The sequence below is a fragment of the Zalophus californianus genome, chromosome 4 (assembly GCF_009762305.2).
Source record: "Zalophus californianus isolate mZalCal1 chromosome 4, mZalCal1.pri.v2, whole genome shotgun sequence".
NCBI lineage: Eukaryota > Metazoa > Chordata > Mammalia > Carnivora > Otariidae > Zalophus > Zalophus californianus.
The window spans coordinates 154,089,166-154,111,933 of NC_045598.1; the positions used below are offsets into that span (position 1 = coordinate 154,089,166).

Here is a 22,768-nt window from a genome sequence, read left to right on the forward strand (position 1 = left end):
AAGTATAGATGTGTTGTTTATCCTGTTCAACACTTGAGGTTTTGTGGTATATATTTTTTCAGTTCTGGAAAGTTCTCAGACAATATCACTTGAGAAAATACTTCTACATTAGTCAATCTTTCTAGAACTTTTCATTTTCTTTTTCTGTGTCTTTGAACCACATTTTGTTTTGTTTTTTGCTTTTTCCCCTTTTTTCACTTTCATTGGCCTCTTTTCTTTCTACATTATTTCCTCAATTTCACTATTGTTATTGTTAACTATTACTATTAGCATATTGTTAATTATGATATTATGTCCCAGTTAACTTTTGTATGTCAATTTTTTTATTGTAAAATACACCATAAAATTACCTTTCTAACCATTTTAAATCTACCATTCTGTGGTACTGTTGTGCAACCATCACCATCATCCATCACTAAAACTTTTTTATCTTCCTCAACTGAAATTCTGTACCCATTAAACAGTAACTCCCCATCTTAACAATTAAGACTTCTAATCCATGAACATGGGACATCTTTCCATTTATGTGCATCTTTTTTCATTTCTTTTAGCAATATTTTGTAGTTTTCAGCATACAAATACTTAACCTCCTTGGTTAAGTTTATTCCTAAGTATTTTATTCTTTTTATTTTTTTTTTAATATTTATTTATTTGACAGAGAGAGACATAGTGAGAGGGAACACAAGCAGGGGGAGTGGGAGAGGGAAGAAGCAGGCTTCCCGCCGAGCAGGGAGCCCGACACAGGTCTTGATTTCTAAGATCATGACCTGAGTGGAAATCAAGAGTCAGACGCTTACCCGACTGAGCCACCCAGATGCCCCAGTATCTTATCCTTTTTGATGCAGTTTAAATGGGATCGTATTATTTTTTTTTTTTTAAAGGTTTTATTTATTTATTTGAGAGAGAGAGAGAGAGAATGAGAGATAGAAAGCACGAGAGGGAAGAGGGTCAGAGGGAGAAGCAGACTCCCTGCCGAGCAGGAAGCCCGATGTGGGACTCGATCCCGGGACTCCAGGATCATGACCTGAGCCGAAGGCAGTTGCTTAACCAACTGAGCCACCCAGGCGCCCGGGATCGTATTATTAATTTCCTTTTCAGATCGTTCACTGTTGGTGTCTAGAAACACAACTGATTTTTGAGTATTTGTTTTGTATTCTGCAGCTTTTATTGAATTCTAACATTTTCGAGTGTGTGTGTGTGGAGAATCTTTAGGGTTTTCTACAAATAAGGTCATGTCTTCTGTGAACAAAGATAATTTTATTTCTTCCTTTCCACTTTGGATGCCCCTTATTCCTTCTTCTGGCCTAATTGCTCTGACTGGGACTTCCAGGAATATATTGAATGAATATTCCACTTAATTTTTTAAATATTAGGCAATATTTTCAAGTTGAACATAATTTTCTCTTTTGCCAGTAATTTTGTGTGAAGGAAACCATGTTTTAGCTCTGATAAATTTTGTACAAATAGCAAAAGACATAGTGAAAAATTGACCCTTTGTTGCTTTTTCTGTTTCCATATTATATGTGCTTTTTATGCTATTTTTTTATCTGAAATATGTGTTAAGTTAAAAATTATAAGAGAAGTAAAATGATTTAGACTGAAAGGCCTCCATTGGGTCAGAAATAAAGATGTCAAATAATGATTATATTATTTCAATGCTATATTAGATGTGAAATAAAAACTCTCCACTGCCATTGGTTCCCTATTATCTTTCTATCAGAGGGTAACCCTAATTTAAGCAACCAGTACAGTGCTTGGTACAGAGCGGGTTTCAAACACATTGCTATTAAATATGTGGATGTTAAATGATTTGGGAATATCAACTCATTATGATTAAATTAAATCTGATTTATTATAGTACAGGGCATGTATATATTCACTAAGTCACTGCAAATATATTTTGATATAAATTCATAAAGCTGTATAATGAGCTTTATTGTTGTCTTTTGTTGTTTTAAACATAATTATATTTTTTATCAGATCTGTTGTCTGAATATTTTGAGAGTCTAATCCTTTTGTTTGTTGTGTTCTTAACTTTTACTCATAGAAGATTGTTTCCTTATGTGTTATGTAACCTTATATTGGGAGTTTTTCATTAATGAAACTTTACCTATGAGACTTTTACATTGTGGTTGAGGCCCTATTCCCACAAAGGGATTTTGTGTGTTTGCTCTTTGAGGGACTCCAGGGGCTATTCTTAGCCTGAAAACCCTTTACTGTTAATTTCATAACTAGAAGTTTTTTGAAACATTCTGGCAGTATAAGATCATTAAGCCCCATGTCAGGCTCTCAGCAGGGAGTACACTGGAAATTCTCTCTCTCTCTCTCTCTCTCTCTCTCTCTCTCTCTCTCTATCTCTATCCATCCCTCTCCCTCTTCCATTGCCTCTCTCCCCACTTGCTCTCTCTCTAAAATAATAAAGTCTTTTAAAAATGCTTTTTTTCTTGGTTTATTATGTAGGGATTTTTTTTTCTTTCTTGTTTCTTTTTCTAATTTAGAGAGGGAGGGGGAAGAGCAGAGGGAGAGGGAGAGAGAGAATCTTAAGCAGTCTCCACACCCAGCACGGAGGCCAATGGGGGCTCCATCTCACCCTGAGACCATGACCTGAGCTAAAATTAAGAGTTAGACACTTAATTAGCTGAGCTACCTAGGCACTCCTGTTTTTTCTAATTTCTTAAATTGGATACTTAGCCTAATAATGTTCAGCTTTTTACAGAATTTTAAACATTTAAGACACCTTTCTTTATCCTTAGAGGAATTTATAATATTTGAATTTGGGCATGGATATGTGCATATACCTAATAGATAGGAAATTTAGTCCATAATGGATTCTGGTTCCTGAGACAGTTCTGTATTATATAGAAGGGGGAGCAAGAATTTTAATATGCAACAAAAAATATAAAATGCTAAGTGCATGTTAGAATACTGATTTACAGCACAACCAAAAGTAAAAATGGACAGATTAACCTCTAACATTGGAAGCTTTGGTTCATGGCAAAATTTTACTTACATTCTTCAGTTGATTCAGGGATTAAAATTGCTTTAGGCAGCCTAGCTTAAAGAGGATGTGAGATACACACACACACACACACACACACACACACACACACACACACACACACACACACACACACACACACACGCATATTACTCAGCCATTGAAAAAAATGAAATCTTGCCATTGGCAACAACATGGATGGAGCTACAGAGTATTATGCTAAGTGAAATAAGTCTGAGAAAGACAAATTATTTCACTCATATGTGGAATTTAGGAAACAAGACAAAGGAACAAAGGCGGGGAAAAGGGAGGCAAACCAAGGAACCAGACCCTTAACTATATAGAACACATTGATGGTTACTAGAGTGGAGGTGGGTGGGGGGATGGGTGAAGGAGTTGATGGGGATTAAGGAGGGCACATGTGATGAGCACAGGGTGTTGTATGGAAGGGCTGAATCACTGTATTGTATACCTGAAACTTATATTACACTGCATGGTAACTAACTAGAATTAAAATAAAAACTTAAAAAAAAATTCACATGAGGAGGTTCATTTCTTAGTCTCCAGTAATTATTTAAAACATTTATTTTCAGTTAAATTTAAAGTGAATATTGGGGCAAAATAGGTACATGTGGCCAAAAGCCAAAAACTACCAGTTATAAAATAAGTCCTGGGGATATAATGCTCAGTATGGTGATTATATCGTTAATAATACTGTATTTGGTGTTTGAAAGTTGGTAAGAGAGTAGGTCTTAGAAGTTCTCATCACAAGAGAAAAATAACCTGTAACTATGCATGGTGATAGATGTTAACGAGATTTATTGTGGTCATTCACAATATATACAAATAATTAATTATCTTGTGCACCTGAAACTATTATAATGTTATATGTCAGTTATATCTATTGAGACATTTATTAAAAATCAAGTGAATATTGGACTGAGAAGTTGTTTGGCATCAACTGCTATAGCAAAACTTTTGTCAGTTTTTTAGTTATTACAGTGCAGTAATACTAAGCAGTAATCTACCTCAAATTATAATTCCAGACAATCCTTTAAAAAGTAAATTTAGTCTGGGGCATCTGGGTGGCTCAGTCCATTAGGCAGCTGACTCTTGATTTTGGCTTAGGTCAGGATCTCGGGGTCATGGGATCGAGCCCAGGATCCGGCTCAGTAGGGAATCTGCTTGAGGATTCTCTCTCTTCCATTCCTTCTACCCCTCCCCCAGCTCACACACATGCTCTCTCTTTCTTTCTCTCAAATAAATAAATCTTTTTTTAAAAAATGGTAAATTTAGTTTGAATATTCAGTTGCTGTTTTAAGAATGTATTGTAATCATTTAAGTCTCCCCCTGGAAGTAGACTTGTTTCATTTAATATTTATCTTTAAATGGTCTTTATCTTCAACATTTAGGGAGAAACTTTTATTCAAAATGTGGGAATTATGGGGCCACCAGCATCTAACTCGTGATCCCAGCTCAGCTCTTGATCCCAGGGTCATGAGTTCAAGCCCTGCACTAGGCTCCACACTAGGAGTGGAGCCACCTTAAAAAAATATGTGGGAATCTTAGCATTTAGGTTATCATCTGATCAATTGAATGCTACCGGAAGACAAAGATAATATATCAAAATAGATTAGAGAAGTGAAGCTTATTTTTTTAGCCTTCGCAAACATCAACAAAATATTCTGTTTGTAATGTTTTTCCTGTTTCCAAATAATCATATCAAAAATGTCTCTGGTTTCTCAGTTATTGACTTAATTTTATTTTTTAAATATAAATAGTTACATAAATTAACCTGTCAATCTGAGGTCACCTTACATTTTTTTAAGTTTTTATGTAAGTTCCAGTTAATATACAATGTAATATCAGTTTCAGGTGTACAGTATAGTGATTCAACACTTCAATACATCACTCAGTACTCATCAAAAGTGCCCTCCTTAATCCCCATCACCTATTTCACCCATCCCCCACCTCCCCTCTGGTAACCAGCAATGTATTCTCTATAGTTAAGAGTATGTTTCTTGGTTCGCCTCTCTCTTTTTCCCCCCTTTGTTCCTTTGTTTTGTTTCCTAAATTCCACATATGAGTAAAATCATATAGTATTGTCTTTCTCTGACTTTCTTAGTATAATATTCTGTAGCTCCATCCAGGTTGCTGCAAATGGCAAGATTTCATTCTTTTCTATGTCTGAGTAATATTACCATTGTGTGTGTGTGTGTGTGTGTGTGTGTGCACGCGCCACATCTTCGTTATCCATTCATCAGTCGATGGACACTTGGACTCTTTCCATAATTTTGCTGATAATGCTGCTGTAAACATCAGGGTGCATGTACTCCTTTGAAGTAACATCTTTATATCCTTTGGGTAAATACCTAGTAGGGCAGTTGTGGCGTCATAGGGTAGTTTTGTGTTTTTAACTTTTTGAGGCACCTTCGTACTATTTTCCAGAGTGGCTGCACCACTTTGCATTTCTCCCAACAGGGCAAGAGCATTCCCCTTTCTCCACATCCTCGCCAACACCTGTTGTTTCTTGTGTTGTTGATTTTAGCCATTCTGACTGGTGCAGGGTGATATCACATTGTAGTTTTGATTTGTATTTCCCTGATGATGAGTGATGTTGAGCATCTTTTCATGTATCTGTTAGCCACTGTATGCTTTCTTTGGAAAAATGTCTGTTCATGTCTTCTGCCCATTTTAGGTGGATTATTTGTATTTTGGGTATTGAGTTTTATTTTTTTTTTTAAGATTTATTTATTTGAGAGAGAGAGGGAGCAGGGGGAGGGGCAGAGGGAATCTAGAGTAGACTCCCCGTTAAGCTCAGAGCCTGACATGGGGCTCAGTCCCACAACCCTGAGATCATGACTTGAGCTGAAATCAAGAGTTGCACACTTAACTGAGCCAGCCAGGTACCCTGAATTTTATAATTTCTTTATGTACTTTGGATAGGAACCCTTTATCAGCTATGTCATTTGCAAATATCTTCTCCTATTCTGTAGATTGCCTTTTAGTTTTGTTGATTGTTTCCCTCACTGTGCAGAAGCTTTTTATTTTGATGAAGTCTCAATAGTTTATTTTTACTTTTGTTTCCTTTGCCTCAGGAGACATATCTAGAAAGAAATTGCTACGAGGTCACCTTACATTTGTTGTGCTTATTTATATCAATTATGTATCTGGGAAAATTTTTGAAATCGCAGTTTTGAATGTTTTTTATTTCTAATTAATACTTGCATTCAAAAACATTCATTAAAAATTTTACAACATTTACTACTTAAAGTATTGTTTTTCTTGCTGAGTCAGATCAAATATATGAATTATTTGGCTATAAAGAATTCACTAGACATGAATCTAGTTTTAAAAAGCACACACTTAACAATTGTTTGTATTAAGAAGAAGTATATTTGTTTATATGATCCTTGGGTGATTGACACTTTAGACTGTGAGTGATTCTTTTTATGTTGACCCGTTGCTAGCAAGCGCCGTACTTTTCGGTGAAGTTAGCTCTAGCTTCCTGAGTATCGGTCTGGATGGTCGTAGAGGGGAAACTAGGAGCAAGAGGCGTGAGTACGAAACTTAAAAACAGTTGAGCATTTTTCCCAGCCTTGCATTGAAACAGTGAGAGCAAAGGTAGGAGAGACCACCGCAGGCCACTTGTTACTGTTGACTTAAGTACAAACCAGGGTGGAAGTGTTTAGCCCTTTGGGAAGTTTTGTGATTGAACAAGAATGCTGGAGTTATTTTGATAAGGGAGAGTAATAGTGTGGCCAAAACTATGATCATCCCTGAGCTCTGAAGCAGGCCAAGGATGAAGGGCTGCAGTGTTTGCTCTTCCAGATGAACAAAGATAAATTCGGCTAGAAAAATAAACTCAGTCTTTTGGTCAATTTGCAACAAAATGGTGAAAGAATTGAAGTGTGTATTTTAGAACTTGGCATAAAGAGGTGTGGGAAAATAGTTCAGCATCTCCAATTCTGGCTCAATTTTTGCTATAGATTTGGAAATAGAGCAGAAAATTAATGCGCAGACATATTTAACAACACCACACCAAACGTTGTAAGTCCAAAATGAAAATTGAAACTGTGTGAGCAAGGAGAGCAAAAGTCTTTTTTCAGGAGTTGCTTACTTATTAAATTTGAAGCCACAGTTTTCTTACCATTCCTACTGAATATACCTAATAGTATAAAAAATCTAGCTTGCATTGATTTGAAGGTACTGTTTTCTCTGCAGTTTCCATTCTTGGGATTATGATGTTCTTCTGATTCTTGAAGGATAATTTATAAATGCTTCTGCTCTAAGAACCTACCCATAAAGAAAGGCATATTGACTACATTATGTGTCTTTTATTGAATTTGACTTGGTAAAATGCATCCTTTTCTGGGATTAGTTTGTGCTTTTCATTAGATATTGTGTCATTTTAGGCAGCAACCCAAACCCTGAATTTTTGTATACCTTCTCAAATTGTAAGAATTTCAATTATATCAGAGTTAGGACTACTTATTTTGGAAAAGCATTTATTTGAAAACATCACAGTGAGCTGTCTGCTTTGCTTGGTATAAGTGGAACTGAGAATGACTACACTGTCTTCAGATTTAAGTCTATAATATTCTGTCACAGTAAATCACAGGCCACTTCTGCTTTGCTGTGCCTGGTGCCTAAGTATTCCAACAGTAAGTACTTGTCTCTTCTTTTGTGAAAGGCATCCTCATTTGGTCTCCTTCTGGGGATTCAAGGAAATTAAATTCTTCTTCTGATTGAAAGGTATTGTAAATCTTAGGTGAAGGTAAACACTTCATGTAGGCGCCGAATATATCTGAGTAGATGGTATATCTGGTTAATGAGAACAGAAATTTTGGTTTTGTTTATTTTGTTTAAAGATTTTATTATTTGACAGAGAGAGACCCAGCGAGAGAAGGAACACAAGCAGGGGGAGTGGGAGAGGGAGAAGCAGGCTTCCTGCCGAGCAGGGAGCCAAGTGTGGGGCTCTATTCCAGGACCCTGGGATCATGACCTGAGCTGAAGGCTGATACTTAATGACTGAGCCACTCAGGCGCCCTTGGTTTTGTTTTGTATGAGGTTTTACTCATCGTCCCTTTTCTTAGTTGCCAGATTAGTGGCTTCTGCTCTGAGAAACTCTCCATAGAAAACAGTATACTCACCATGTTATGTTGTCTTCTTATTAAATTTTAAGGATGTTTTGTTCTGGCTGTTGACTACTGGTCATGACTCCTTAGCATAGGAAGTGAACATTTTGTTTGAGACATTCAAAGTAACAACGAACTATTAGAAGTTGAGGATATATGGCAAAGGAAAATGTGCTGAAGTTAGATGACAAAATGAGAAAGGCAAGAGAGTATTGAATACCAAATTCTGTAAGACTTCTGAGTGTACAATTTCTAAGTAGTGGTTCAGTTTGGTGGTGATAATTATACCTACTACTTACAAATTGCTTACTATATGTAATCACTTTACATTTTTGTTCTTACTTCTTAACTCTAAGAGATAAATATAAAAATAACCATTTTGCAGAGAAGGAAACAAACTCCAAGAGGTTTTAAGTCCCATGGTTAGTGTCTGAAGAAGTCCTTAACCCTAGTATACCATGCTGCCTACCAGACTGAGTTTAAGTACATATAACTAACGTTTAAAAATATATACACATCTTTTAAACAAATAAGCATGCTATAGTGTATTTGATCAATTCTCAGATAATGGGTATTTTTGAAGGGTTTAAATGGACAGCAAAGTTGGAATTTTAAAAACCCAAATACTAAAAGAACAGAACAGAATACATGAGTGACTGATCACTATCCCTGGAACCATGTCTTCCTGCCTTTGAAGCTGAAGCTATTCAACTCAATAACAGGATTTATTTATCTCCAGACCACTTAACAGCTGCTGAAAAGATTTAACAAAAACAACAATGACCAAATGAACTTTTTCCAGAAAGTTTGTTAGTACCAAATGTAGGAACTTACATATTCATAAGTCATTATATATTTGTTGAATAAGCTCATGTTCTTTACCTATAAATCATTTTTAAAAATCTATTGTTGGGGCATCTGCCTGACTTACTCGGTAAGGCATGTGACTCTTAATCTCAGGGTTGTAAGTTCAAGCCCCATGTTGGGTGTAGAGATTACTTAAAAAAAATTTTTTTTAAATCTGTCAAATCTACCTTTTTAATGTCTTCTTATATTAAAATAAGGGAGGCATGATAAATGTTCTGTCTCTTAAGCCATGCTAATTATGCTAGTCATTTCGCTATGGATATTGTAGATTCACTTGAGTACTGTGTAGGAGGGATAGACAAGTAGACAAAGTGTTTCTATAAATGGCTAGATTGTAAATATTTTGGGTTTTGTGGACCATAGCATCTCTACAGAAACTACTTAACTGCTAAATAGCAGCCATAGGCAATAGGTAAATGAATGAATATGACTGTGATCTAGTAAAACTTTATTTCCAAAAGTAGAACAAGATTTGGCCCTTGGCTCTAGCTTAGCTTGCAGACCCTACTCTCTAAGGAAATACCCCTTGGTACAACCCAAACTTGTTCTGGATCTTACATACTCTTGAGGAGATTGGAATGACATGCATGGACATTGTAACTATAAAAAACATGTAATTAGTATATATATTATTAACATCATGTATTAGCATAAGCATTTATATGATTATTGTTAGCAAATATATGTTACAGAAAAGTTATCAGTGGTAATTTCAAATTTTATATAATTTTTTAAAGTTATTTTTATTTGTTAAACAGTTGTTGTTTCTTCTCATCCCAGGGAGATTCCATACAAGCTGGTGATGATTCACCATTTTCAGATTCTATTACCCTGGAACAAACTACAAGTAACATTGGTGGATCCAGTGGACGTGTTAGTCTGTGGATGCAGTGGGTGCTCCCCAAAATTACTATAAAACTCTTTGCTCCAGATCCTGAAAATAAAGGCACAGGTACAGGGTTACTTTTCTCCTCTACTGAAAAGATAAAATACTAAAACTACTTTTAGAAGAAATAGTAGACTTTAGTTTTATGTATCACTGTCACTTAAACAGATATCATTAGCTCTAACTTAGGTGATTTCTATTAGCAATACTAATATATTGAATATAATACTTAAATTTTGTCTTTTTATATTAAAATCCATTCCAAAAGCCATTAGGTAATTTTTTCATTGATTGTATTGATGCATTTTATCACTGTCACTAAAAGTATTGCATAGAAAATTGACTGATACCAGATATAGCACTTCAAACATTAATGGATTTCTTCTGTCTTGAAATAGGTATCCTGTCTTAATTGTGAGGACTCTCTTGATGTTACTTTTCCTTATTATTATAGAATCTCGTGTGGTTAATGAAGAGAAAGTCTCATTTCCTCTGTAGTTGTCAAGAATATATATGTGAACATTAAAACTAAAATAGAAGGTTTTAATATTGATTGTGAGGCCTATGCTGATTTTAATGTTTGCTTCTTATTGCAGAGCTTTGTATGGTCAGTGAACTAGAAGATCTCAGTGCTTCCATAGATGTTCAGGATGTATATACCAAAGTGAAATGTAAAATAGAAAGTTTCAATATTGATCACTATAGAAGCAGGTAAATAATGTATAAGAAATATGGGAAAAGCTATACTTTCTTTGAACACTGTCTGTATAAGAATTTTTATATTTTAATTTGGGTATTTCTAAAAACTACTGTACTTATTTCCAAAAAGGGTTCTTAACAGATAAATTGATCAGTTTTCCTTGGAATTCATTCATATATGGAATATAACAAAGTTTTGTTTCATAAGATGGCAGATCTGTTCACAAATACCCATATTGCCATATTAAATGAAATAAGCTTATTCCTCATCCACTCCCCGTACTAGAATAATCACAGATTGAAGTGGAGTAGTGACAGCTCATGGCCCTTTGTACTTTGGAGACTTTTCTTGTCTCACATTTGATTAATATACATGTGGTGGATATTCCTAGAATCAAATTTTCCTTTCCCTAGTAAATTTCTATCAAAAGTATGATGTAAAAAAATATAATTTATACTTAAATTATGTTTAATATATACATGTTTATTTGTAATAATAAATAATGATAGTAAAAAAGTAAAGTTTTAGATATCTTCACTTTAAAGATGCATAGCAATTTTGTCATTAATTTTTCCCAAATAAGAATAACAAAATAACAAAATTTTTCCAAAATAAACAAATTTTGTGTTTTTTTGTTTTGTTTTGGTTGTTTTGTTTTTTGTTTTTTGTTTTTTGTTTTTTGCTTTAGAATACTACTCTGGAATTTGTATTTTTTAAATTGAATTATAATTTACATACCATAAAATTCACACATTTTAAAAAAATTTTGAAACAGCATCATTTTCAATTTCATATTGGTATAGAAACAATCTTAAAGTTTATTTTTTCTCTGCATTTGTAATATTCATTCAGCAGTTATTTATTGAGAGCCTGCAGAAGCACATATGTTTCTGTACCTTTATTGGTACATCATAGACCGTAGAAGGAGAATGTTTTTTATTTAACATGTTTCTAATTCTACATTAAAAACATTTGAATTTTGATTCTTTATCACATTGCTTATTACATATATTGTATTGCTTTTGTCAATGACTATCAAATCTGTCCAGCCAAAACATTGTGTCGTAATTGTAAAGTTCAAAATATTTTGCTGACTATATATTAAAATCTGTTTTATTGATAGTATATTACAAAGCATATAATTGTTTTTGTTGTATTAACCATGAATCATTAATTGATCTTTGATAATGGAAGGTTTAGTTCTTTAGGTCTTCCTGAATAGCATATCCTATATAAAAGTGATTTTTGCAGGGGATACATGATTATTATGTTATAACTGAAATCATTTCCTGATGATGTGAATATTATGTGTCTTCTAGATCATCAGTGACTTTACTGTTAAATTTATCTAAGTTTTAAATAATTTATTCATTCACTTAGTCAAAATATTTATTGAGTGTATATTATGTGCACATGCTAATAAGCACTGAGGATATAGTGGTTGAGAAAAATTGATGTCAGTCATGCCCTTATGGGCCTTATAGTTTCATGGATGAGATAGAAATAAATAACCAATCAGTAAGTATACAGTTTTACCATTAAGACAAATGCTTCTCTGCAAAATGACCAGGTGTGGTGTGGTGCTAATATAAATTGTTCTTAATTGCATTGTCAGATCCATGTTTTAGTTCAGTGTAGTGTTGTTTACATAATAACTATTTGAAATAGTTATATATGCTCAATTTTTTAACTCAGAAAAATTGAAGAGAACAGATAAGGTGAACTTATGTTTTCCAGGCCAGGGGAAGGTTGGCAGTCAGGACATTTTGAAGGAGTATTTCTGCAGTGCAAAGAAAAACCTGTGGTGAGACTCATTTAGTAATTATGATTTTTTAAAAATATCTTGTAAACTGTTTTATCTTTGTTCTTTCATGCAATAGGACTAATGGTTACAAGAATTAAAGCTCAGAGTAAATTCTTTTTGACCTGTTCTTCCAGAATTACATTATACAAAACTATTCCTTTAAACTGCTTGTGTTTTGTAATGATTTTCCTCTTCTAGGTATTAAGTAAATTTTTCAAACAGCAAAGGTAGGATTGCTTGTATTAAAATACTTTATCATTAATGTATTATTATGTTGACTTTCCTATTCATAAATGAGTTCTTGTTGGATTGTCCTTTATCTAAACTAAAAGTAGTCATTTTACACTAAAAGCAATTATTTTTCATTTACTTCCATTAACAATGCTTTTGCAGAAGATGGTCCAGACAGAGGCCATACCTAGCAGTGGCTCAAAGCTAAACCTATGCAGACTTCAGCAAAATTAAAACTATCTAGATTTTTTTGCTTATGGCTTTTATTGCTTTTTGTCTTTTCACCTTCTTTGCTCCTGTCCATCACCTCAAGCCTTGGGGAAGAGTGTTGGTCTCTGGGGCAATGTGGAGGTGTCTTCCTTTCCTGTACTGACAAGCTGAACAGACGCACCTTGTTGGTTCGACCCATCAGCAAGCAGGACCCTTTCAGTAATTGCTCTGGCTTCTTTCCTTCTGTAAGAAATCATTTTAAAATTATGCTACAGAACTCCCACTAACAGGAATCCAGAGAAGGAATTGAACTATCCATAGAGTTAACTCTTGATTTTCATCTTCCTCTGTATCATCCACGTTGTCAGTGAACTCTACTGTACTTTTAAATCATACACCGGTTTTCCACTACAATCTAATTTGTTTCTGGGTTACTTGCATATCCTGTTTTTCACTCTGTTTTTGTGATTACAACCTAATTTTACCATCAGCATAAGAAAATCAAAGTGTAGGACATTAAGTATAATGTTTTTTAAATTGTGCATGTTTTGAATGATCAAGAGTTGACCAAACTGCTTTGTCATTTCCTTTATGATTCTTAGATTGCCTTTTCCCCCCTTTCAATTATGCCATTTCCTTCTCACACTAATTCAAAGTACCTTACTTGGTGACCTCTTGAAACTGGACAAGGCTGCATGCCTGTCATTGACCGGATAGAAGATGAATACTAGACTGTACACCAATGGCTTTTAGAAGTTTAGAACCTTGTTTTTTCTAGTGGTACAATATATCTGGATATGTTATTAAGCTAATTTTTTTAAGTGACATTCTTTAAGTCAATGCAAATGCATGTAATTTTAAAATATTTAAGACCAGATAATCAACAGTGGTAATAGCAATTCTCTTAAGAATTTATTAAATCATTGCAAACATTATTAGATATTTTCTCAGCATGTGGGAACTATTTCCTCTTTTTTTGTAGCTCAAAAGGAATTTAAGACCTGTATCTTTAAAAAAAATGATAAAAATTAGCCAAATATTTTAACTAATTGTGTTCCTAGATTTAATGTTTAATATTGTGTTTGCATAGCAAATGCTAGTTTCTGATTTGATTTTTTATTTTTTTCTGGAATTTTAGTCTGGAAAAAGATATCTCTAAATGTGGCTTTTATATCAGCAAAAGTTCTGTTCAGATTTATTTTCATCTCTTTGAATGTTATTAGTGTCTATGAGAAACATTCTTAATTTTTTTTAAATTTTGAATAATTCTAATGTATATTCATGAAAAACCCCACTTATTTGTTAATGTCCTTTAAAATTTTTCTTTATCAGTTTTTCTGGTTTTAAATTTTTTTCTAATATTTCTTTAATATTTTCTAACTTTTCATTTTAAAGAGAATAAGATATTATTACGGTGTGAAAAGTAATATTTGCAGTATCTCAACTCTAGCCAGTATTCATTCTTTTATTTTTTTTCCCCTCTTATGTTAAGGGAATTAAAGATGCAGCAAACTTTTTCTCATGGGAGTTTACCTTTTAAGAGTACCTACATTCATTCAATATGTTTAAAAGTTATTTTCCAAATCAAAGCATTTATTCAGTGAACCACCTTTTATGCTTTTTCCAGGGATTCATGTGTTGCCATTATGAAGATTATTTGAGCGAGGTTATGTAGATTAGTGGTTGATGGCTGTTCTGCCCCCTCCCACCCAAGTCCAGTTTAGAGACCTAAGACAGTGTTGCTGAGCGGCCATACCCCAGCCACCCTTCTCCATCCAGTGTTTCCTGCTGTCCAGCAAGATGGTGATAAGACTGGTAGCACTTTTTCCTGTTTTACCGTATTTCCTTTTGAGTGTAGAAAGCAAAAGGAAAGAGAAATCAGAGAGGCAACGAGAAAGTTGGGAACGGTTACAAAAAAATGTTCTGGGGGCAACACAGTTATATGAAATATGATTATTTTGTACATCCATTTAATGCCTTCTTCCCAAGTTATTTTTAATGGTCAGAAAATTAGTTTAAAAAAGAACATATACAAAGATAAGTTTTATCTCACCCTTCTTCATTTTAAAGTCCAGATTAAAACAGAATTAACAGGGGGCACCTGGGTGGCTCAGTCGTTAAGCATCTGCCTTCAGCTGGGGTCATGATCCCAGCGTCCTGGAATCGAGCCCCGCATCGGGCTCCCTGCTCCTCTTTCTCCCACTCCCTCTGCTTGTGTTTCTTCTCTTGCTGTGTCTCTGTCAAATAAATGAATAAAATCTTAAAAAAAAAAATTAACAGTGACAGTAGAATAGCATACTCTTTTCCTCCCGCTGTGTCACTGAATAACAGGCAGCAACATGAGAGGAAGGGAATGGAAGCGAAAGAGCTTCCCTAGTGCTGGCATGACATAGGTCCCAACACATTGCCGCTTTGCCATTCTCACTTTTTTCTTGGTTGTTCTTCCTTCTCAGGTTACTTCCTCTCTTGACATCACACATTGGACCCTAGTAACCTAAAAAGTTTATCAGGCCCTGGGAAGAGAGGTTGGAAATGTGGAGTAGAACAACTTAACTTTAATTTTATGTTGAGTAATTTACAAAATACGATTTTATGTATATTTATTGGTTTGGGAAAACTTGCAAGAGCTGTCCTTTTCATACGTTGACAAATACAAAGTATGCATTTTACTTCACTCTTAAAAGTATGCTGTTTTACTATAATTTGTTTATAGTGTGTCATCTGAATATAAGTTAAGCGGACAAGTTTTGTCAGAAATATTGTTTTAATATAATTTTTACTCAAATGTGTGCATATTAATATAACATTAGACAGAGGAATATGAGTTTGAGTTGTAAGAGAGTTGATAGTTAGGTTTTATAAACAATATGATAGCCAGTGAAAATAAGCAGGTTCTAAAAGACAGATGTTTTATTTTTGTGTTATGTTACTGTTTCCAGTAAACATGCATGAAATGGTTGGTTTAGTTATCAAAGCATGGTATCAATGAGGCTCTTTTTATGGGCTCAGTCATCGTATAAATTAGCCACATTATCTAAGGAAAAACTCTGTTCTCATGAGTGTTAGGTCAAGGGAAGTCAATCATCTTTTCTATTCAGGTTGTTGATTACAAGTGGAAATACATAACATGGTTATGGTTATTTCAGTTTTATCTGCATAAACAACCTCTCTGTGACCCATGTTAGAACAGCATATTGGTACTTTCAATGAAGAATTATCAAGAACGAAAAGATAAAATCCAGGGATGACTTGTTCCAAATTCTGAAAGTTACAGAAAATTTAGAAATCATGGACCCAGACACAACAAAGTTTAATTGCCTGTCAAGATCTAGAACTAGAACTCAGGATTCCTGATTTCCTGATTTCCTGATTTTCATTTGAGTCATTCTAAGTCTTAGATGGTTTTCCCCATCCTTGGAATTGATCAGTAATGTGCTCATCAAGGGTCATAGACGTAATAAAAGATTGTAATACCAACTGAGATTATTTTCTGCTTCCAAATAGTTTTTTTTCTTTTTTTAATGAAGTGTGTATTGTGATTTCCTTTTTCTGGAACAGACAACAGCAAAACTTCTAGATGGCTCTCATCAGCAGCATGGATTTCTCTCTTTGACATACACAAAAGCTGTAACAAAAAATGTCCGCCACAAGTTAACATCAAGAAATGAGCGAAGAAGTTTTCATAAGTTATCTGAAGGTTTAACGGATGGTTCCCCTCATTTTCTTCATGAAATTCTTCTTTCAGCACAAGCTTTTGATATTGTCCTTTGCTTTCCTTTGCTTAATGCCATTGCAAGTATATTTCAAGCAAAACTACCAAGGACCCAAAAAGAGAAAAGAAAATCTCCTGGTCAGCCCATGAGGAGCCATACATTGACTTCACGCAGTTTACCTTTGATTTATATCAACACAAGCGTAATCAGAATTTTTTTTCCAAAAACAGAAGAAATGCAGCCAAGTATTGAAGGTATTGTCTTCAGATTTTTTTTTGGTCTGATTTTACATAACTTCCATTTGGGGGCTTTAGTTTCCTATTTTTTTTAATATAGTGGTTGTATTTTGCACTTCGGTGTGTTTTAGAAAAAGTAAATATGTTACAGTCATTCTACAACTAAATCTTCAGGAGATATGTCAGAATACTGGGTATGTTTCTGACTCAATTAGTTACAGAATAAGAAATGATTTTTTTCGTCGGGGCTTTTGCTAGTAAAGCTTATGCTTACTGTCATTTGTTTTATTAAACTCAAATGTTAAGTTCCATATACCTAAGGTAACCAGAAATTAGTTTTTAAAAAAATAACCAACACTCCAAGGCTCCTGTGGCTTTTTCCAGGCTTCTTGGTGCAGATTATTTTAGGTTTTAAAATAAAGTGAATTTAGGGGCGCCTGGGTAGCTCAGTTGGTTAAGTGTCTGCCTTCGGCTCAGGTCATCATCCCAGGGTCCTGGGATCGAGCCCCACATCGGGCTCCCTGCTCAGCGGGAAGCCTGCTTCTCCCTCTCCCGCTCCCCCTGCCTATGTTCCCTCTCCCTCTGTCAAATAAATAAATAAAATCTTTAAAAAAACAAAATAAAATAAAATAAAGTGAATTTATAATCCCATTGCCTCCACACATGAGAGTCACTTTTAAATTTTTAGTTTCCCCCATGCTATAAAACAGTGAAGAACTTTAAGGATTTTGAGTGAAATTAGAGTACTGTGGTTCACACGGTATGAACTTCAGAGTTACAGAGACCTGAGCTCAAATCCCAGCTTTACTAGTTATGAAGTATAAAATCTTGAGCAAGTTAATCTGAGTCCTATGTATAAAATGGTATTAGTGGTATTTAACTTGATAGGCCTTCCTGATAGCTTACTTTCCAGTGATGACTGCATTGAGACTATGTGAATAGTGCCACTTGCTTAGTAAGCTCTCAGTAAATGAGAGTTGAATCAGGAGGAGGTATGCCCTTTCTTTCAAAGTAGAATATTTGGAAGTCCCACATTTCGCTCCTGCTTATACTTCATTGGCCAAAACTTAGTCATATGGTTATGCCCCAGTGTGAGAGAGCCTGAGAAACAGTGTTTCCCTAGGTGGTAGGGTACCTTGCTCATAAATTAAGGCCCTGTGAATTTGAGAAAAAAGAGGGAATGCTATCAGAGGGATAAGTAATAGCTTCTGCCACATGAGAACAGTAGAGCTTTTTTTCCCTTTTAGTCCTGATGTGGAGGAGGAAGAGCTTGAATGATCAGGGATGGTAAATAAAAAAAGAAAGGCACCAAGTTCCATTCTCTTTCTTCTTGGAGTCTAGTCTATCTCTTGTTCTGTCTGCAAACACATAGGGAAGATTATTCTGCCTAACATTATAAATAATTCAGTTTTGCTCAAAGTAATGGTCCTTCTAAAAAATTTTTTTTCTATTAATAAAAATATATTTGTAGAGCTTTATAGTTCTTAATTACAAAGATGTCTAGAGGTAAATTCAGCATATTATACTTAATGGATTTTTAATACAAGCTAGTTCCTATTTCCCTTCTGGTTTTTGCTAAGAGCTATCATAAAGTTAATTACTTTGAGATAAATTAGTACTCTCTGCATCACTGTATTCTGATAGCACTATACAGTTGTTCTCGTTTATTTAGATAGTTTGTAGAAACACATGAATGGTAAAGAATAAAGTTAGTCTTCACTGAGCAATTACAAGGGATCTGAGAGGAAACTGCTAACCAGAAAAGCTGCATATTCATTGCAGAGACACTGACCTTTATGCTTTTTCCTTGTTATTATCCTTTATTATGTGAGTATCTAATGAATGTTTAGATAATGTAATTTATATTAAAGTTACATAGGTTTAAGAAAAACCTATATTTATTTATTTATTTTTATTTAATTTAATTATGTTAGTCACCATACAGTGTTAGAGGGAGCATTTTAAAAGATTTATTTATTTGAGAGAGAGAGAATGCATGCACCTGCAGGGGAAGGGGCAGAGGGAGAAGGAGAGAAAATCTTAAGCAGTCTCCCCGCTGAGCGCAGAGCCTGACTCAGGACTCCATCCCAGGACCCTGAGAATATGACCTGAGCCAAAACCAAGAGTCTGACACTTAATCAAATGAGCTACCCAGGTGCCACAAAAAGAAACCTATATTTTTAAACAATTTAGCTCTCTGAGAACTAGTTTCAGTGTCACAATAACATTTTCTCATAACCACACAATCAGAGAACAGACATAAAAGGTCAGGGAGATTTTCAAGCCATCTTTTGGACTTTTCAGCTGAAAGTAAGGGGAAAACACTATGGAAGCAGTAGTTTGGAAACATGATTATTTTGGTAAAAGTTTGAAGTAGTCCATTACCTTTCAAAAATATCATTATATGACAGTATCTATAACTTTTTCCATTAAGATAAAATGGCAGAAAATTTGTATCTAGATAAAAATAAGAGTAAAGTCTTATATCTATATTATAAAAAGTTCTAAATTTTTTTTTAACAATTGAGGATATTGCTTTCTACAGATATCTCTCTGGTAAGTATAAAAGCATTTATTTTCCTAATCAGAGTGAGTTTCTATAATTTCACTTAAGATATGTGAGTAAGCTTTTGTGATTTCCTGAAAATTCTTTGTAGTGTATATTTTATATTTCCATAATTTTCTAATTATTTTCATTTGAATGTAAACAGTTGGTAAGGCCAAAACTTCATTGAGACCTAAGAAAAAAAGTTTTATAGGAGATGAAAAGTTAGGATGAGGTGGAGAGAAGTACAGAAAGAGGGCTGTATGAAAAAATTGGGAAAGGTCATGCAGACAAATCAGGAAGCAAAGCAACCTATCTGACTTCGTAATGCTTTAGTACTGATATAGACGTGTTCAGGAATTACAAATGACCTTCAAATTATAGGACTGAACTGGTCTCTAAGTAGTAATTGCATGTTAACTGATCCTGAATTGAATCCTTTTTCCTCTAATATCCCTAATGCTATTTTAATTTAAGGTTTCACACCTTAAATTTCACATCTAAAATATCAATAGTGATCACAAATACAAAGAAAATAAACATAGTGTATATGCTTCATCTCCCACTTAAATTTTGAAATTGGGCCTAGAATATAAAGCAGCATCAGTATGTTGCTTTTTCAAGACATGCCAGTATGGCTAAGACTTTTTAAATAGATGTTCAGTAGTGTTTATACTGGTAAATCGCCCAGAATCAGACATAGCTGTTTCTCAGTGTGCACATTTGATCTGCATTCAACTTTTGCTTATTCATCGTAAAATATCATCTGTTTGATGTACTGAATGATTTGGGATGTCTTTGACTGGTACTTGTTAATACAGGGGGCATTTTCACAGTGAATTTTTCTTTCATTTCAGTTTAGATGTTCATTCTAGGGCTTCTTTGAATAAAATTTTTGTAACAATACATGTGAGAGAAATTTACATGACAAACTAATTTTCACCATCCACGTCAGTGTCATGCCCTTAGGTGGTCATCACTAGGAGGATCTTATTTATAATGTTAAATGTTTCTTCTTAAGACAGATGTTACCTGTAAAATGTAAATTGTCTTGATCATTGAATTAGAAGTCTTTTTTTTTTTCTTCTATTGTGGTAAAATACATATAACAAAATTTTTTCCATTTGTTATTATTCAGGGGTACCTTAATGGAATAAATTACATGGACAGTGTTTTACAACCATAACCACAATTTCCAAAATGTTTTCATCATCACAAATAAACTCTGTTCCCATTAAGCAGTAACTCTCCCAGCCCTTGATAACCCCTAATTTACCTTCTGTCTCTCTGAATTTGCCTATTCTGGATATTTCATGTAAGTGGAATCATGAATATTTGCCTTGTTTCACTTAGCATGATGTTTTTAAGGTCCATCCATAGTGTAGCATGTATCAGAACTTCATCTTTATGGCTGGATAATATTTCATTTAATGGATGTACCACATTTTGTTAACTTCTATCTATCAGACACTTGGGTTGTTTCCAGCGTTGAGTTGGCTATTATGAGTAATGCTGCCATGAACACTAGCATACAGGTGTCTGTTGGAGCCCATTTTCACTTCTTGTGTATATGTACCTAGGAATGGAATTGCTGGATCATATGGTAATTCTGTATTAGAATTCTTTGTTTTTGAGGAACCTGCAGTCTATTTGGACACCTTTTTGACAAAGGCAGGATTTGTGGATTTTCTGAACAACGCTTATGTGCAGGCATACTACGGCCAATAAGAGGGCTCATTCTTAGTAAGGATGGGAGCATGGTTACACTGAGCACCTGAGCACCCCTGCAATGAGACAGAGGTCAGAAGTTCAGTAGTGAACTCTAGCTTCGTTTTTCTTTCCTACACAGCATTGGTTTATTGAAGCAGGTTCTGTGCTTCACTGATTTGTATACATGTCAGAAGGAATAAAAACCTGGCTCTTTGAAAAAATGGAGAGAAGAAACGCTTTATTTCTTGATTTTCTTTTGCGTTTTTGTCTTGTTTGTTGTTTTTTGGCTTCCTGTGTTAAATTAAAAGTTTTAAATTTCCCATTCAGCTGCTGTGACTAGGAAAATCCCCAATTGATTGTAATTGCAAAAATCTTTCCAGACTTTTATCTTATTTTTAAAGTTGTTTCTCTCTTTTTGGTGGTGGTTGTGGTGGGATTTTTAAGGTATAATTTCAAAATTCAGATGCCTAAGTACTTCCTAAGCAGGTAACCTAAATAAGAGCATACAGAAAAGGGTGCCTATTGTTATGACCATTTTGGAAAATATAGTCTGCCATGTTTCTCTGTGAACTTGTGGTTAATTTTAATCTTTTGCTTATATAAACTTTTTGCAGTAAACACCTTTTTAGTGGCATTTTTTCATGACTTGGGTGAGAATGTATATAAATAAATTTCTAGCAAAAGGATTACTAGATCAAAGGGCATGTACCTTTAAAATGTTAAGGGATGTCAAATGTCAAATTGCCCTTCTAAGTAGCTGCACCAGTTTTCTGTTTCCTTTCTCTCATCCTAACAGAGGTTTTGGGGTTTTGTCAGGTTCATTAATGAAAAGTACACTCTTTTTCTAAGTTGTTAACTCGTCTTTTCCTTATCACTTAATAAGAGCTCTTTGTGTATTAAGTCTTTTTTCCGGCCTACATTGTATTGCATACATCTTTTTTCTTTTTTTCTTTCCTCTGCCTAGATGTGTGTCTATGTGTATATATAGTTGACCCTTGAACAATGCAGAGGTTAGGGGCACTAACCCTCCCACCCCCACAGTTGAAAATCCATGTATAACTTTTGACTCCCCAAAACTTTGGACTCCCCAAAAACTTAACTACTAACTGCTCAGGTGGGAAGCCTTACCAATAACATAAACATTTAACACATATTTTGTACGTTGTATGTATTACATGCGGTATTATAAGAATACCTAACTTTTCCTTGACTGTTTCAGTATTTCTAGGCTGCACAATTTGTCTTTGTTTCAAATTGTTGCATATCTCCAAATTTTTTCCAGGATATTTAAAAAAAAAAATACATAGAAATGGACCCACACAGTCCAAACCCATGTTGTTCAAGGGTCAGTTGCCCTTAAATCTCCATCTATACTATCTCTGAGAAGTAGTGTATTTCCAGAATATGTGCCTTTCTATAAAACACAGTTCTAAAAATGCATGCCAAAAATTCAAAGATTTTGGCACATTCTATTAGATTTTTTTGACACTTTATCTTTCATTGTTGCTACTCTTAATTCGAATGATAATTCACCCATGAAAAATTTTTCAATGCAGTAAAATGCATATAACGTAAAATTCACCATTTTAGTCATTTTGAAGGATAGACAAATTTTTAAATGTATATTTTATTTGGAAGATTGAATGTTTTCATTTAATGCATTTTAAAAGATATAATGTGACTAAGGAAAACATGATTGAAGCAGCAATTTCATTAGAAATAAATATAAT

At 34.3% G+C, this 22,768-nt stretch overlaps 1 protein-coding gene across 3 annotated transcripts in view; it reads left to right on the top strand.

Annotated features, from left to right (window-relative positions):
- The window catches only part of VPS13B (vacuolar protein sorting 13 homolog B), a 752,513-nt gene that overhangs the window by 408,994 nt on the left and 320,751 nt on the right, over positions 1–22,768 (top strand). For 2 of the 3 annotated variants that reach the window (XM_027594446.2, XM_027594522.2), the window contains exons 26-29: positions 9,784–9,955; positions 10,486–10,600; positions 12,327–12,393; positions 16,393–16,801. In XM_027594446.2, the coding sequence (XP_027450247.2) occupies positions 9,784–9,955; positions 10,486–10,600; positions 12,327–12,393; positions 16,393–16,801 (763 nt within the window). Of the gene's footprint in view, positions 1–9,783; positions 9,956–10,485; positions 10,601–12,326; positions 12,394–12,937; positions 13,080–16,392; positions 16,802–22,768 lie in introns of all 3 variants that reach the window. The other variant, XM_027594354.2, reaches the window with a different exon arrangement.